The sequence below is a fragment of the Petaurus breviceps genome, unplaced genomic scaffold (genome assembly GCF_028583685.1).
Source record: "Petaurus breviceps papuanus isolate PSGF00001 unplaced genomic scaffold, PetGlider_PUasm1.0 90879, whole genome shotgun sequence".
Lineage (NCBI taxonomy): Eukaryota > Metazoa > Chordata > Mammalia > Diprotodontia > Petauridae > Petaurus > Petaurus breviceps.
The window spans coordinates 8,282,586-8,299,077 of record NW_027187368.1 but is presented as its reverse complement, the minus strand read 5'-3'; the positions used below and the strand labels follow the sequence as shown (position 1 = coordinate 8,299,077).

The 16,492-nt window shown below is 43.8% G+C and overlaps 1 protein-coding gene across 1 annotated transcript in view; it reads right to left on the bottom strand.

The window, feature by feature from the left end:
• The window catches only part of ASTN2 (astrotactin 2), a 1,158,830-nt gene extending 1,150,262 nt beyond the window's left edge, over positions 1–8,568 (bottom strand). The window contains exons 1-2 of the mRNA XM_069073820.1: positions 8,435–8,568; positions 6,954–7,531 (exon numbers count right to left, since the gene is read on the bottom strand). Coding sequence (XP_068929921.1) covers positions 6,954–7,431 — 478 coding nt within the window. The 5' untranslated portion in view covers positions 7,432–7,531; positions 8,435–8,568. The remainder of the gene's footprint in view (positions 1–6,953; positions 7,532–8,434) is intronic.
• Positions 8,569–16,492: the final 7,924 nt, after the last annotated feature.

Here is a 16,492-nt window from a genome sequence, read left to right as displayed (position 1 = left end):
TCTCTCCTCTACCCTACCCCAATATGGTTACAGAAGAAAGAAGAGGGTAGGGAGGGGAAGGAAGAAGAAAAGGAGGATGTAATTGTCAGCCTGGGTCCAGAATCTGAGATATACTCAGTTCTTTCTAACATATCATTAAAGTCATCTGTCATGGTGATACTTTCTGTTAGATTTATCCCAAGGCTTGTATTTTCCCCGATTTCCTCATCTGCCACCCCCCCCCCCCAGCTCTGGTCTTTATGAAGGCAGCCAGGTCTAAGTGCGTTTCTAACAAAGGGGGTGCTCAGAGGTAGGAGCCTCTGTGGAGCAGGGAAAGCCAGCCAGCTCAGAGTAAGCTAACTCCTGGATTCGGCATACACTGATTAAGATACACAGAATGAGCTGCCTCCCACAGGGCCAATTCAGTACTCGGAGCCGGTACAAATGGTCAGGCTCTCAGCCACGCCACAGCTCACAACGGTAGTTTTCTTTTTGCTTCTGTAGCTCCAGAAAACCAGGGCTGTGTTTAGCTCTGGAATCTCAGCTGACTGAGTCCACCTATTCCTACCCTCTTACTTCTAAACAACAAGGTGGGAGGGGAAGAGAATGATCTGCTATACCACCATCCATCCCAGTCCCTTCTTTACCAAAAAAATACATTTATGTTGCTTCTAGATCATTGGAAAAAAAAACCTAATAGAAACACTGCTACTTCTGGAGTAGAGAGACTCTCAAAAAAGATGCAGTAATCAGATTTGAATGAGCAAAGTGGGAATTTTAAGAGGGAATTGGGGGCTAGGAAGGAGTGGAATCAGACTGCTACCTGACAGCACCAGTCTCTATCTAGAGACAACCCCAAGATGTTGCCAAGCACTTCATATAACATTGAAAAGAAAAATGTAATTGACAACATAGTGAGGCAAAGAAGATAAAGATGCACTATAGCCTTCCAACTGTATACTGATGTATGCCTCATTCTATGAATGTGGAGAAGCAGACTGTATACAGAGTGGACTTGAAACCAGGGGCCAAGTGCTGATTCTGTCACTGGCTTTGTGACCCTGGGCAAGTTATTTACCTCTCAATGCTCTAGGCAACTCTCTAAAACTCAAAGTTGCATACAAGGTCCTGACCTTCACTAGTAAATGGAGTTACCTCACCAGAATTGGAGTCTGGCCAGATGGAAGCAATTTTGGTCTAATTAAAAAAAAGAATGCATTTTGAGTACCTGAATTTTAATCCTGTTACTTACTACCTGTATAATCTTGGAAAAGTGGGAAAGTGACCTCTCTCTGCGTCTCAGTTTCCTTATTTGTAATATGAAAGGGATGGATTAGACAGCCTCTAATGTTCCAGCTCTAAATCCTGAAATCTAAGCAATCTTCTTTGTCAACCTGAAGAGGTCATTTTCCTACCTGTAGTCCTTTCTGGCCCTTTAAGGCCATAATTACAAAGAAGCCCTTGCCCTATGGCTAAAATAAACCCTGAGATGAGACAGTTTGAACTTGCATGTGCACAAGTTCTTTTTTCCACCATCCCCTCCCCCCACAAGACACTGTACACCCCCTCAGTTACATGCTTTACATGACAAAGGAAATTACTGAGAGATGTTAAGACAAAGTAAGGTTATTAAATTCTCTTTTCCCTTTTTTTTCTGAATCAAAGCTGGTGGTAAACAACTGAACTTCCCCTCCCCTGGCTGCTATTAAGTACAGTGGGAAATACACCATTTAGGTGTATGTATTAGAACCAAAACTAAATCCCAGATAAGATCTGGGCTGCCTGTGGGTAAGTGCTACTGGGGTGGAGGGGGGAAAGGGAGACAGTGGAGGGGGAGTGGATTGGTGAGAGAGAGGAGACATGAAAAGACTGATCCCAGGACACCTGAACTAGCTATCTCTTCTGGCCAAACTCTTTCTTATTTGACCACTTCTTCCCCAGTTCTTTACGTAACAAAAGAAGGGTGATGATTGAGAAAGGATGGAATGACCATAGCATTGACTAATATACTTAGAATTGTCTAGAATGTCAAGATTAAAAGGGAACTTAGAGATGATCTGCGTTCAAATCCAGACCCTTATTCTTATTATAATGTGGCCATGAGTAAATCATAATTTTCCCACCTCATATGCAGGATGGAGGTAACATCACTTGCATTATTTATGTTCCAGAGTTAAAAAACTATAATCATCTAGCTTAGCCCCTTCTTTATACAAATAAGGAAATTAAGGCACAGAAATATAAGTGATTTGGCCAAAGACTCACATAAGTTATAAGATTAAAACACTGCAGTTCCCAAAAACCATTTCACTTGCCTTCCTCTTGGCCCCTACTCATTTTCCAGGTAGGTAATATTAGTTTCCCTGCTCCACTCCAAACCATCACCCATATCCAGATCCTTTTTCAAGGCCTAGCCAAACTTATACCAATAAAACTTTCCCAGACCATTTCAGTCTAATGATTTCTCCTCTGGACCAATGATATTCAACTTGCTCCTCTGTCATGTAATCATATGCAATCTTGTAACTGGCATCTCTTATTTTGTCTTAAAATTAAACATGCATACACATATACACACACCTAAAAAAGTGGAAGGATCCTTGATGGATCACCCCATGCTTTTGCCTTTCCCCTTCATTAGTTACTTAACTTTTAAGCCCTATCTCCTTAACTATATGGTGTATTGCATAATATCAAGGACTATATCTAATTCAAGATTGTATCCCCCCACAGTATTGAGCATTGAAAAGATGCTCAATAAATCTTTGCTTTGCTATTATCCTAATGGAATTTTAGTCCCCTTCTCTATTTTGGAAGCAGCTTTTTTTTTCTGCATTTAGGCCTTCTGTACCAAGAAACATGAATTTTTGGACCCTTAATCCCTTTCTGATTTTTGATTATTCCCATCCAGAAAGAAAAAGTCCATTTATTTACCGAGGTAAACCTGGCCTGCCAAGGAAGGAAGAGATGAAAGCAGGGGAGAGACAGAAAGAAACAGCACTTGTAATTAACCTCCGTACCAGTCAAGAGGAAGGTAATTGTTCAGGACACTAGACGGAGGGTGACAGGGAGGGAGAACAACTTGACCAAAAATAAGGGGAGGATTTCAGAGTCCAACTGATAGAGAAAACCAGCTGTGCAAGGAGAAATCTTTGGTAGATCACAAACAGTTATACTGTGTGAGGGGGTATCCTCTCCTTTTAAAAATTCACCTTATGGACCCAAGAGGACTTTTAATACCAGGGGGTCAGTCGGTTAATGTGATGCTGAGTCACTAGAATGAATAAACAGAGCAAATTGTCCCCAAGGACCTAAATGTAGCCTCATCAGACACCACCACCTCCTAGTGGCTCCAGACAACCATCAGATGCTTGGTATATCTCACTGACAGATCTCGTTGAACAATGGCCACAGACCATCAGATGGAGACTCAAACTCCAGATCTCTGCTCTGGTTAGAAGCAAGAGAGAATGGAAGTGTCCACTCCTATTTGGAGAACGATATGGCATGGGAATTCTACAGAGGCAGGAAACTGATTGAATGGTTAGGCAGGGGGAGACAAGTGTTTCTAACACCATGAGGCCTAGGGAAGAGGGGATGGCAGGAATATCAAATCTTCCCTTTCTAGCCAGTTGTAGGGCTCTCCACAAAGCTCACTGTGCACCCAGTGTTTACCCGCAAACAGTCTCAGACCAATACAAATAAAAAGCCTCCGTTTCTCTGCATAGCTCCTGCCATCCATCCCCAGCCATCTGCTTGCTGCCGATGCTCGCCAAATTCCCCAGCGGGAAGCAGCACCACCACAGGTCCCTGGCACAGGGCAGAAGAGAGAGATGGGGAGGGCATACCCCAGAATTAGGCAAATCTCCAGGAACAGATCACAGTAGGATGAAGGGGAAAATCATTCACAAGGTGGGTGGGGGGTTAACCTCAAGGAATGGAACTATACTTCACAGCCTCCACAATTTCTGGTACTCTCTAATTACAAAACATTTATAAAGGCTTCTAGTGAAGATAGAAATTCTTAGAGGGAGAGAGAAGAATTCTAGAGATACAAGTGCCCATGGCAAACAGTTGAGAGAATCCAGGATTTTTAGCTTCCTATCATATACTTCTGGTTCCAGTCATTTCCATGCCATGATTTCATCTGTTCAATCCTTGGGATCAGGGCTTTTCTGAGAAAATCCTGACCATGTGTTTAAACACAAGACACAGAACCCTTGTGCAGTCTGGTCTAGGACAGCTTCCCAAGCAGCCAAACAGGAGCTTTCTCTCTTCCATTTCCCCCAAGGTTCTGAGATTCTCATTCTCCTGTCCCCTAAGCAGTTCATATCCTCTCTTGTAATTCTGCCATTTGGGTCTCTCAATCTGTTGGACCCACTCCTTAAGTACTCAGGAGAGAGACCTTGGTGCAGTTGGGTGACATAGGCTGCCTGCTTTGTTAAAGGTGGAATGATGGGAGGGGGGAAGAAGTTTGGCATTCCAGGAGTATTTGAGTCCCTCAATTCAGTGACCTGGGACTTGCCTCCTCAGGAGCCAAGAACCAGAAGAAAGGGAAGGGGGCAGTAGTGAGCCTAAGGAGAACTCTGGCTGCTTCACTGTTGAGATCATAGAGCTGAGCTCCAAGACTGGAACCAGCAGACCAAGCTAGGAGTCCCAGATTTCCTGTGCTATTTGTGCCATGGGGCCAATACTGGACTTCAAGAACCCAGGTGAAAGTGGGCACAAAGCTAATCCACGGTAGCATATCATCTTCCCCTGAACAGCTTTTTAATCCTTCTAGGCAGAATGGACACTACAGGGGAAGGCACATGCTTTTCCACAGAGGTAAGATGAACCACCCAGGGAAGTCCCCCAGAAGGAACCTTAAACTTGATGTGTCTGCCACACCTCCCCTCACATCCTTCTCTCAGGGAAGCCAAGAGCACTGTGGATACTGTAGGCTTCAGGGCTAAGAGAGGGAAGAAAACAGGACTGAGTGGAGCAAAGCAGTGTCAAGTGCCCATCTGTTACCTCTTTACACACAGAGGAGGAAGTTCAGGGCTTTGGAAAGAGCAGGAAAGAGGAATTCAACTGATATTTGGGCGTTTTGCTCCCATTTCTTAGCATCTTTGGATCACAGCATTTTAGACTTGGAATGGACTTTAGAAATTATCTAGTCCACTCCTTTCATTTTACAGAGGAGCAAAATGAGGCTCAGAGAGTTGAAATTACTTGCCCAAGGTCATAGGTAGTAAAAAAGAGCTCTGATTTGAACTCATATGCTCTTACTTTAAATCCAGGTTTCCTCAGTCCCCTCAACTACCTCTCTCCAAGCTCTCTTTATGAAGTGAATAGGAGTTGAGTGATAATAGAATGGGAAGAAAGTGTCCTCTCTTTTGACAGATATTTCCTAAGAAGGGAACACAGGTCAAAAGTCCCTCTCTGCATCCAGAACAGAATCCCACAGCGCTTGCATCGAAGGGAGGGCTGAGAAGAATTTGGGACAGACCAAGGGAGGAGGGGTCCTTCAATAAATAGCAGAAGAGTGTCTCATTGGACAGACTCTATTAATAAATCTTTCTCTTCAGTCTAAATGGGTGAACAGATAGGGATGGAGAGACAGCTAAAGAGAGGGAGAGAGGAAAAAAAAAAACATTTTTGAATGCTCTAGATAATTAAGATACAAAGAGGAAAACCAGTCACTGTTCTGATAGCCCTGAAGGGAACCATCCTTGGGGACTTGGCCAAACAGAGCAGGCGTCAGTCTGCCCCGGAACTTTCTGATTAAGTTCTGCCTTCACTGTTATTCTTTCAAGTCCTGCAAGTTATTATATGAAGGAAATAAAATGCTAAGGCAGGAGAGCTGTGCCCTAAGAAAGGGGTAGAGACCAGGAGACAAGGCATAAGTAGACAAGAAATAGAGGTTTATAATGCCACTGACCAGACTTTGCTACCGCACTGTGTCAGCGCCGACCTGGGGGCACACCTCACACGAATGTTCTGCCCTTTCCCCCGCGATTACCAGGGTAAAAACCATGAGGGACAACAGGGACATCCTTATACTGGGGAAATTCAGGTGGTAACCAGACAACAATCTAAACAACATTTTTCATTAAGGATCTGCCCGGTCTACCAAATCCAGAGAGCAAGAGGTTCCGTTACTGAAAAGGGCTAGGGGGCGAGGAGAGGAGGTCTGGTGCTCTAGTACAGGGGTTGTCCCGCCTTCCCCAATTTCCACTATTTCCCCCAACACACATAGTTTACTAGTGCATGCCTCTCCTAAACTCTTTATTTCAGCACGACAGCGCCCCGGAGGGGGGAAAATAGGGGGACAGCCTTCTTTTCCTTGCCCTCTGTGCCCGGGAATCTGCCCTGAGAAGCACTCTGCTCTGTTTAGATATCCACTGCTCCAAAGCCAGGTGTCCCAGCAATGATCCCAAGCACTGAGGTACCCTCGGTAGGAAATCTGGCTCCCACTAACTCTCATTCCAATCCCCAAAGAGAACAAAATCCCAAATCCACAAGCTGTCATCCCCCATCCCCTCCCCCGGCACCTTGCTGCCAGCTGCTCCCAGTCCTGAAGCACACAGGAACCACCTGTGCGCTGGTCCCCTGATAGAGTTGATGGTGGTGGAGGGTTTGCCCCTTCCTCCCATCTACCTCTAATCACAGCCCCCCACCCCAACTCTTTTCCCCTCGTCTCTCAAATCTCGTTCAGGACGGTCTTCGGGTCCAATGCAACGACCTCACTCCCCATGCCCCCTGGGGCTCTGGGAGAACTCTTCGGGCCGCAAGCCAGAGATGCACGCGGGTTAATCGGGGGTTCGCTCTCTAGTGGATGACTCGGGCCCTAGGAATTGTTTGAGCTCCGAAATATGATGCCCGGTAGAGACTCATCCCAGAGTCAAGTGGGAGGGAGACAGACTGAGCTCCGGACTCCCTCTGGGTCCCACTGTCCTATGCCTCCCCCGGCCCCGGGTTCCGCCTCTTACCCAGAGTGAAGAACGGCAGCTCCGTGTTGTCCAGGTCGTCCAGCACTGCGATGCGCCCAGGCAGCTCGTTGCGCACAAAGAGCAGGAGTCGGGACTCTGCGGGGCTGCCCGGGCCGCCCGAACCGGAGCCTCCTGAGCCCAGAGAGCCGGCCGCCGCGGCCGCTGCGGCGGCGGCGGCGGCAGCAGCGGTGGCGGCTCCTGCTCCGGCCCCGGCCCGGCCGCCGCTCCAGCTAATGTCGCTCTCCCGTAGCACTGGCAGCGTGGACACTGTGACCGTCTTCAGCCGGCACGAGCTGTCGGGTTCCCGGGAGGCAGAGGAGCCGGGCCCGCTGGCCAGCAGCAGGAGAAGAGGGAGCAGCGGGGCGGGAGCGGAGGGAGGCGGCGGCAGCAGAGACAGGCGGCCGGAGCCCGAGCCTAGGCGGAGCCGTAGCCGCAGCCGCCACCGGAGCCCGAGCCCGGGGCTGCTCGGGTCGGCCATGCCTGAGGGGGCCGCGGAGCTGCAGCCCGGGAGGGCGCACCAAGAGGCGGGTACGGGGGGCGCTGGTGGTGGAGACGGAGACTGGAGGAGAACAAGGACGCTGGAAGGAAAGGAGCCGAGTGAGTCGCTTTCTAGCAGCCCCCAGCTCCGGGGCTCCGCCTCCCGATCGGCCCTGGACCGCCCCCCCCGCACCGCCTCCCCAGCCCCGCCGCCCCCACTACACCTCGGCCCGGGACCCGCTCCCCTTCCCCCCCCCCCCCGCCCTGTGCCACCCCCTCCACATTCACCTTCTGGGCTCGCCGCAGTGACCACCTATCGCCTAGGACCCGAAGAGTCCGACTCCCTGAGATCCCTGCACCCCAATTTAATCCTGCCCTTCACCCCAGCATTGCCCCGGATTCACTGGGAGCTTCTCTACCCCCTCCCTCCTCCAACTCCTAGGACTTCACATTGCCCCTCCCTTCTCCGATCTGCCCCCCTCCCCCAACATCTTCCCCTTCTTCTCATATCCCCAATATTGAACTGCTTCTCCCCTTCACACCCCCCCACCCCCAGTAACCCTCTTTCTCTCTTGTCCACTCGAGGTCCAGTCATATAGTGCTTTCACCTCTCTCCATCCGCCCCACCCCAGGCTAATACTGGCAGCCTCAGCTATGGCCTCTTCCCCCACCCTTCTGCCACCCCCAGGAGGGGTTGTCACTCTATAGCCCTATGTAGCCAGGACACAACTTTGTCTTTCCCCAGGTGCATCCTCCCCCTTTTTCTTTTTGACGCCTAGAGTCCCTTCCCCCTCAAATTCGGGGGATAAACACCTCCTCTGACCTACCTCTAATTTTCCTTCAACATTTAGTTCTCTTTATCAGCCTTGGGTCCTATAGGCTGCAAATACCTCAACTCTGAGCCTTAAACCTGCCTTAACTATCCCACGTCTCCCACCCCCACCCCTCTTCCCCCTCTCCCCCTGCCTTTTTAACGCTCTGTAGCTTAGAGCACAGTAACTGACCAAGAAGCTCTTCTCCACTCCAGGCTCTCAACAATGTCCCTGTCATCCCTTCCTCCTTGTTTTCCAAGAGGTTTTTAATGTTGGATGCCTGCTCCTGGGCTGCTCAGAGCTCAGCATTTGTCAGTTTCTGCTCTGGGTGTGAAATTCCTGAAAAGGGTGTGAGGCAGACACAAGCAGGTCTGTCTGCCCCTCTCCCAGACTTCCCCTTAACCCTTCCCCACGCTGAGACTCAGCTGAGAAACCTTTGGCTGCTCCGTCTTTTAACCTAGCCTTCCTCTGAACTGTTTGAAGTTGAACTACACATCTCAGTTCTTTAATTCTCCTCATCACTTTGGCATTCCAGTAGGGTTCCATACTCTCTCTCTCTCTCTCTCTCTCTCTCTCTCTCTCTCTCTCTCTCTCTCTCTCTCTCTCTCTCTCTCTCTCTCTCTCTCTCTCACACACACACACACACACACACACACACACACACACCCTCTGTTGACCTCCCTTTCCTATCCATACTTTTAGCTCACCACTTACACATCTTTTTGTTCACCAGGCTCTTCTTTCTAACCTCTATTTCCTTGATCTTTTTTTTCTTTCCTCTAGATTTACTCTTTCATCTTGTCAACCATCTCTTCCTTACTCATCTTAACTTTAATCTTAACATACCTTCTTCCTACAATCGGTTGTCCATCTTTCCACATCTCTCCCTCTTCATAGTTTAAGATCATGGGGATCATAGGACTTTTAGAGGCAGGAAAAACCTTAGAAATCATTTCCTCCCCACCTCTTGATTATTTTCTCTTCTTTCTTATATTCTCTTTAACTCTTCACATAATTCCCCATTGCTACCTTTGTTGGGATCTCTTTCACCTAATTTTAAGTGGTGTTTTTGATATCTCTAATTGCCAGTACTGTTGTTCAGTTGTGTCCAAGTCTTCATGACCCATTTGGGGTTTTCTTTGCAAAGATACTGGAGTAGTTTGCCATTTCCTTCTTCAAATGCCCAGATGGCATCTGGAGATTTTTTTACATATGAGTAAACATATGTAAAACCTGTAGTAAACCCTGACGCAAACAGGGTTAAGTGACCTGCCCAGGGTCCCACAGCTAATAAATATCTGAGGCCAGATTTGAACTCAGGGGGATGAATCTTTCTGCCTGCAGTCCTAGCACTCTATCTACTGTGCCACCTAGCTGAAGGTATAGAATCATAGATTTAGGTCTGAAAGGGATAGGTCCAAACTCTTCATTTTGCAAATGGGGAAACACATCTAGAGAAGTTAAATAATTTGTCCAAGGTCATGTATTAAGATACATTCCCCTCCTTTCTGGTTTTCTGCTAGCTGCTTCTTTTGGGCAATTTTAACTTCCATAATTACTGTTGAGAACCTTCCAACACTGGATAAATAGGTTAGACTATTAAATTCCCTTCTACTTCTAATTCCATGAATCATATTAATTTCTCTTGGCCTTAGTCTTCCCATCTGTATGATAAGAGTTTTAAGCAACTTGATGTTATCCACTATCCCCTTCCAGATCTCAAACTATAATTGTACAATTCAATTGCTCTCCTCAGGTCCTCTTTTTCCCCATAGGGAAAATGGGATTGAATTAGATGATGTCCAAGATTCCTTCTAACTAAGTAACTCACTAATTAACCAACTACATATATTTAGAAGTTATATGTATATATAGTTTATATATAATTTGTATAGTTATGTAACTATATAACTTTGATTCTCAGATTTTTTTCTTGCCTTTCCTTGGCTTACTTGGGTTCATTCATCTTTCCCAAATATTTCACCCCTGCCTCCCTCAGTCTCTTCTTTATACATTGACAATACTCCACTATTCTGTGCAACCAGGCTCTCTGAGTCTCTGTGCCCCATTCTTCAGATATGCTGACACAGTCCATTTATAGATGTGCTTTCCCAGAAAAAGCTTAGTTTATGTAATTCAGAGAAGGCAGAGCCTGGGGAAGGCCTTCAAAGACCGAGAGAACATAGATATCTTGCCTCCGGCCAATAGTTTATATCCACAAAGGACACAAGAGCCCTTTACCAGCTGTCCGTCCCATAAAATATTAGGCTCATAGGATATTAGAGAAGAAAGTAAATTCAATGATTACTTATTCCAGTCCTTTGATTTTAGAAATTAGAATAAGAGTCCTATATAAAATGATTTGCCCAAAGGCATATAAGAAGTAAGAAGTGGAACCTAGTCCTAACTCAAGTCATCTGCTTCTAGGTGAAAGTTGTTTGTTTTTGTTTTTTTAGGTTTTGTTTTGTTTACATTTTTCTCATCCCACTATTTTTAAGGCTTCACTTTTGGGCTTTCTCTTTGACCAGGTTTCTTTCAGGTTGATGTCTCATATTACCTCTTGACATTCCTCCTTACTCTGTGGTCATATCTCACTTAGTGATACTGCTGTGCTGAATTAATGAATTCTCTCAGACCTCTACAACCTGTAGGAAATTCTTTCTCACTTTCCCTAACCTTACCCTTCTCTATCCTTCCAAGCAAAAGCCACCTGTATCTGGTAGGTGATTTTCAGGGATACACAAACACACACACACAAACACACGTGTGTTGTATATTCATATGTGTGTTGCATATACATATGTGTGTATGTATATATACATATATATTATCTTTTTCTACAGTTCTTCAATCATGACTGTCTGAAATGTTTTCTCTGATTCAAGTTCTTCTCTTTACCACCTCTTCCTCATCTCTCTGGGTATCCCCTCAAACACAAATAAACTGCTGTTAGGAAGAGAAAAATCCTATCTCTTAATATCTACTCAGCCACAGTAGATCACCTGATCTCACCTAGGCAATGTAGAGTTATAATGCTAACTAAAATTATTAAGCCTTACATTTTTAATAGATCATTCTATTTTTTTCTCACATCCAAATTTCTTTGCCCAAACTTTTAGGGTTCACATTTAATTCTTTCCTTCTTGGTTGGCTTATTGGGAAGGCTCACAAATTTAGAGCTGGAAGAGGTTATCTAGTGAATCTACTAATCCCCTCATTTTGCAGATGAGGAAACTAGGGAAGGAAGAGAAATATTTTGCTCAGTATACAGTTAGTTGAAGAACTAGGGCCTAAAGCCAAATTTCCTGAAGCTTATTTAGTCCATTGCTTTTTGCCCTGTACCATATTGCTTCATTCATTTAATCATTTGGCAAATATATGTGGAATGCCTACTCCTTGAAATGCATTTTATAATCTCTTCATTGTAGAATTATAGACAAATGATGAATAATGGTATAATGGAAAGAGCACTAGTTCTGGAGTCAAAGTACATACATTCAAATCTTGCCTGTGGTCTCTAATGTTTACTACCTGTGTGACTTTGAGCAAGACTTAGAATCATGAGGACTTAGGTTAAAATCTTCCATCAGCCATTTAATTGTTTTATGATCCTGGGCATGTCACTTAACCTTATCGTGCCTCAGTTTCCCCATTTATAAAATGGCAGTTGTACCCTATGACCTCTAACATCCCCTCCAGCTCTAAATCTGATCATTTCATCTCTGGATCTCAGTTTCCTCATCTGTAAAATTGGAAACTAGATGACCTGAGGTCCTTTTCAGTTTTCGATCTATGATTTCATGCATTTCTATAACTATTGAAGTCAGAAGAGACCCTAGAATATAAATTATGTACAATGAAAAGACCATTCGAATATTCATTGTTAAAAAGGGAAGAAGCCTTTAAAAAGACAAGTTGAAGTAGAAAGGATGAAACTTTAGTAATTATTTCTTTGGGACTCAATCATTCCCCCTTCATTTGTACATTTCCTCCTCTCCCTTTTCTCTGTAGCCCTGTTTTGTCTCATTTAGTTTCAACTTTTGCCACTGTCTTTAGGTATCCTTTTGTGAGGAAGGAAAGAATATTTTAATCACTGGTGTCTTTCTTCATTTCCACTTGCATCTGTTTGACTGATTTCTATTTCAACTCAGTACTTCACCTGACTCTTTCTCTTAGAAATTCTCAAATTTATTATCTTTCTTTTTCAGTCCATGCCTTTCACTACCTCCCACTTTCTCTTACCCTATCCTTTAAATCAACTCCTTGCTCTGTGATTTACCGATGTCATTTCATAGCCTTCTTTCACCATCTTGCCAAAATCCCTACAATACTTCTTTAAAGTCTTTCTCTCTTTCTTCATTCATCCTTTTGCATTTTCTCCTCGGATCCACTCATCTTTAATTCATTCCCATCACTCAATTGCTCCCTTCCAAATCTCTGCACCTTTTGCCTACATAATCCTTAAACCTATTTTTGTTGCTTTCAACCTCAGTTAGTCTATTCATACTTCATCATTAACACATATTTATGTGTTGTATTTCTTTAGTGTATCTTATCATCTGCCTCATAAAAGTTATTGTTTTCTGAACCATATTTTTGAATTCATTCACTAAGCCTCTCTCTCCAGAATCTTTTTCTATCCCCAGATACACTCCTGTGAGAGATCAACCCACTCTAAACTTACCCCAGTTGAACTATTATAGTTCTGACCCATTGTAATATATAACATTAGAAAGAAGTATGTTTCCTTTCCTATTATACCATACAATTTAAACATATAATCTTCTAAAATTCTGTATTCCAAGAACCCTTCCACCTCTAAGATCCTATGTTCTAAGAAACTTCCCAGCTCTTCCAATGTTCTAGGTGCCCTTCTGACATCATATTTTAGAACATCAGCATAGCTACCTGTTATATTTTTAGTTCTATTGTAATAAACAAGTTTGACAGAATGGAAACTTCATAGATTTTCTTTGCTCTTCTCCAGGCCTAACAAACATTACTTCCAAGACCCTCAGGGCACAGCAGTTAGATATATCCATCTCTGCTTGAGGACCCCAAGAGATAAGCTCTAGACCACCAACCTAATTGAAGCCTCTAAGCTTAGACAAAGGATATAAGAGTCCTCAGGAGGAATCTAAGACTTCAATCAAATAAGACCATTTTATATATATCTTACTTTAGTTAAATCCTCTAAGCTTGAGGGGCAGCCTTGTATAGCAGAAAGAGCATTGAATTTGAAATTAAGAGACTTGAGTTCATATGTTCCTATACTGACTAAGCTGTGTTCCTTCATCCCCTATGAACCTTAATTTCCTCATCTATAAAATGATGAAAATATTTGCACTTCCTCCATCAAAGGACTACTTGTGAGGAGAATGCTTTTTAAACCTTAAAGTACCATATGATTGTGAACTATTATTATGAGCCTACATAGTAGAAAGAGCTCAACTTGGAGCCAGGACCCATGGCTTCATTTTTTGGTTCTGACATTTACTAGTGATATGACCTTAAGTAAGTACCTTCACCACCTCTCTTAATCCCGTCTGAAAAATCAGGGTAATAAATATCTACCCCATAGCATTGTTGTGTGCAAAGCACATTGTAAACTTCAGAGAGCTAGAGCAATGGGAGCTGTTATGATTAGGAATATTATAAATAATGAGAAAAGAAACCCACTTAATGGAGATCAGTGGTTTACATTGATTTCTGGTTGATTCTTCATTGAGCTTTGGCCTGTATAGGGAAAATCGAAAATGAAATGAAGAGGAAATAAGAGTCAGAAGCAGGACCTGATGACTCTTGCCTGTCTGTAAAGGCTATTTTGGTACATAAGAGGCTTTTGCCGAATAGTTAGGCCAGAGAATGATGTTCAAAGCAAGAGGTCTTTATTTGACACGTTTAACCAGCATAAAGGAAAACCTGAAGCTTAGAGGAGACACATAGGGATGAGAGTAAAAATCGAGACACAGGATAAGGAAACCCAGGTTCATCAAGGTTAAGTGACTAGTCTAAGGTCACTTAAGTAGAGAGTGGCAGAGTCTGAAAGTAAACCTCAAATTCCAAATTTTTCATTCTTACCACTGCCTCAAACTGGAGGTTGCTATAGTCAGGCTATTTCATGGTCTTGACATACCCTGATTTAGTTTAGTTTCCTGGTTACTCCTATTCAGGGTGAGTGATTGTTGATTGAGCCATTTATTGTCTCCTCCATGAAGGAAGCATATCACATGCTCTCCAAACACACACACACACACACACACACACACACACACACACACCTACATATGTGCCAGGGCCAGGAGCTGACAATTTCCAAAGTACGTCCCTGCACAGGGACCCTAATGCAACACCATCCAAACAGGGGAAAGTGGGCTGACCCTAGAGACCTACACTAAAACAACCTATTGGAGCAGTCTGCTTTCCAGGACAACAAAATAAGTCAGTATTATGGGTATTAGGTAGGTCCTTCTTGGGCCTTGTTGATTGCTTCCTCACCTCTTAGGTGTCAGTAATGAGCTACCAGTGGTTGTCTGGCTAACAGAAGCCATGGATATTTCTAGCATGGAAGTATTTCTCATAGAAGGAGTTCTAGAGAAGAGAGTGCGGTACTAGGAAAGAGGAGGGGGTGTATCTAGAGCAGAAAGGCTGGGACAGGAAAACTAGGAAGATTTTCTAGATTGCCACGGCTACTTTTCCACTCTAAGGCAGTGTAAATATCTCCTGGGTCATTGCTGATTTCCATTAGCCATCTGTTTCTCTTACACCTGCTACAGGCCCTTTCTGAAATCACAGCTTGGAGAACCAGAATTTCTCCCCATTAACTCTGTTGTTGAGATGATTTTAGCTTTTGGGGGCCACAGGTAAGCTGAGCTCAGCCTGCGGCAGCATAAACTGCCCCTCTGCCATGTCGCAGAGTTGGCAGGACTATATATAACCCTGCCACTGCCCCAACAGCTGTCCAGCAGCTGGTGTCCTGCTGGAAGGTTGGAAAGAAAGGTTACAGCTCAAGGTGACCGGAAGGGTGAGCAGGTAGAAGAGGCAGAGGAGGGTAAAATATCATTCGGTAGTCATGACATTCAGCCTCCAGCTTGATTCACAGTGAGATTCAATGACAAAAAATAATACTTTGTAAAAAGTTGAAACTCTGGTATCTATCACTTCAGTCTCCTAGCAGTTTATTCTCAGTGACATCTAAGAAGATTTTTCAGAAGTCAATGTATTGTGATATCACAGATACACACAAACTTGTGTGTATACACATACACACATACATATATAAGGTAATACAATTATAGATGTATATATGTATACACATATGAATATACATTTATGCACAAATACACATATATAATTTTATACATTACCTTACCTGTATGTATATGAAACAGGTGTAATGAAACTGTTGCCTTTAAGATATTCCTTAATTAATGATTGTTTCATAAAGGCTATACACAAGAAATTCTTAATAAGGCTACTGTAGGGGCAAGAAGAAAAGCTCTTGGACAAGTGAAAATTAGCTTCCCCTCCCCTCATAGATCCTCTCCTACCCATTGGCTGTCAGTCTCTAGGAAGGCTTTGATACAAATCTCCCAGAGAGAGGTAACATTCAAAGTCAATGTTTCCCAATCCACAAGCCCCAGGGAATCTATCCCAAGAGGTCTGCAAAATCATGCATGCATTATCATTTAATCATTAGAGTCCTTTTACCTTTTCTCAAATGGGGAATACAACTAGTACATCATTGTTATTCCAAAATATTTATTTAGCATCTACAGTATTCCAGATAATATGCTAAAGATGTAAGACAAAAAAAGAAAGAAAAGAAAAAAGTAATCCCAAAGGATCAGGGACACTTCCTAGGTAAGAACCAGAGTACAAACTAGGAGAGCAGTAACCACATCTCTCCTCAGATCACAACACCTTGGAAGCAAAAACAAACAAAAAACTTCCAAACTCCCAGAACTAGCTCTGAAAACAACTGTGGAAAAAAGCCTGAAGGCTTAAGACTGTGTAACTCCCCTCCCACCCTCCAACCACAAAAGGAACAGAGCCCAACATTAACATAAAGTTCCAATTGAAAAAGAAACAGGGTAGAAAAATGAGCAAACGACAACAAAAATAACCGGGCCATACAGCGCTACTACAGTGACAGAGAAAATCAAGACAAAAACTTAGAAAACCACAACCATATGAAAATAGCTACAAACAAAGAATCAAAGAAAAATTCTAACTGAAACATAGGCCAGC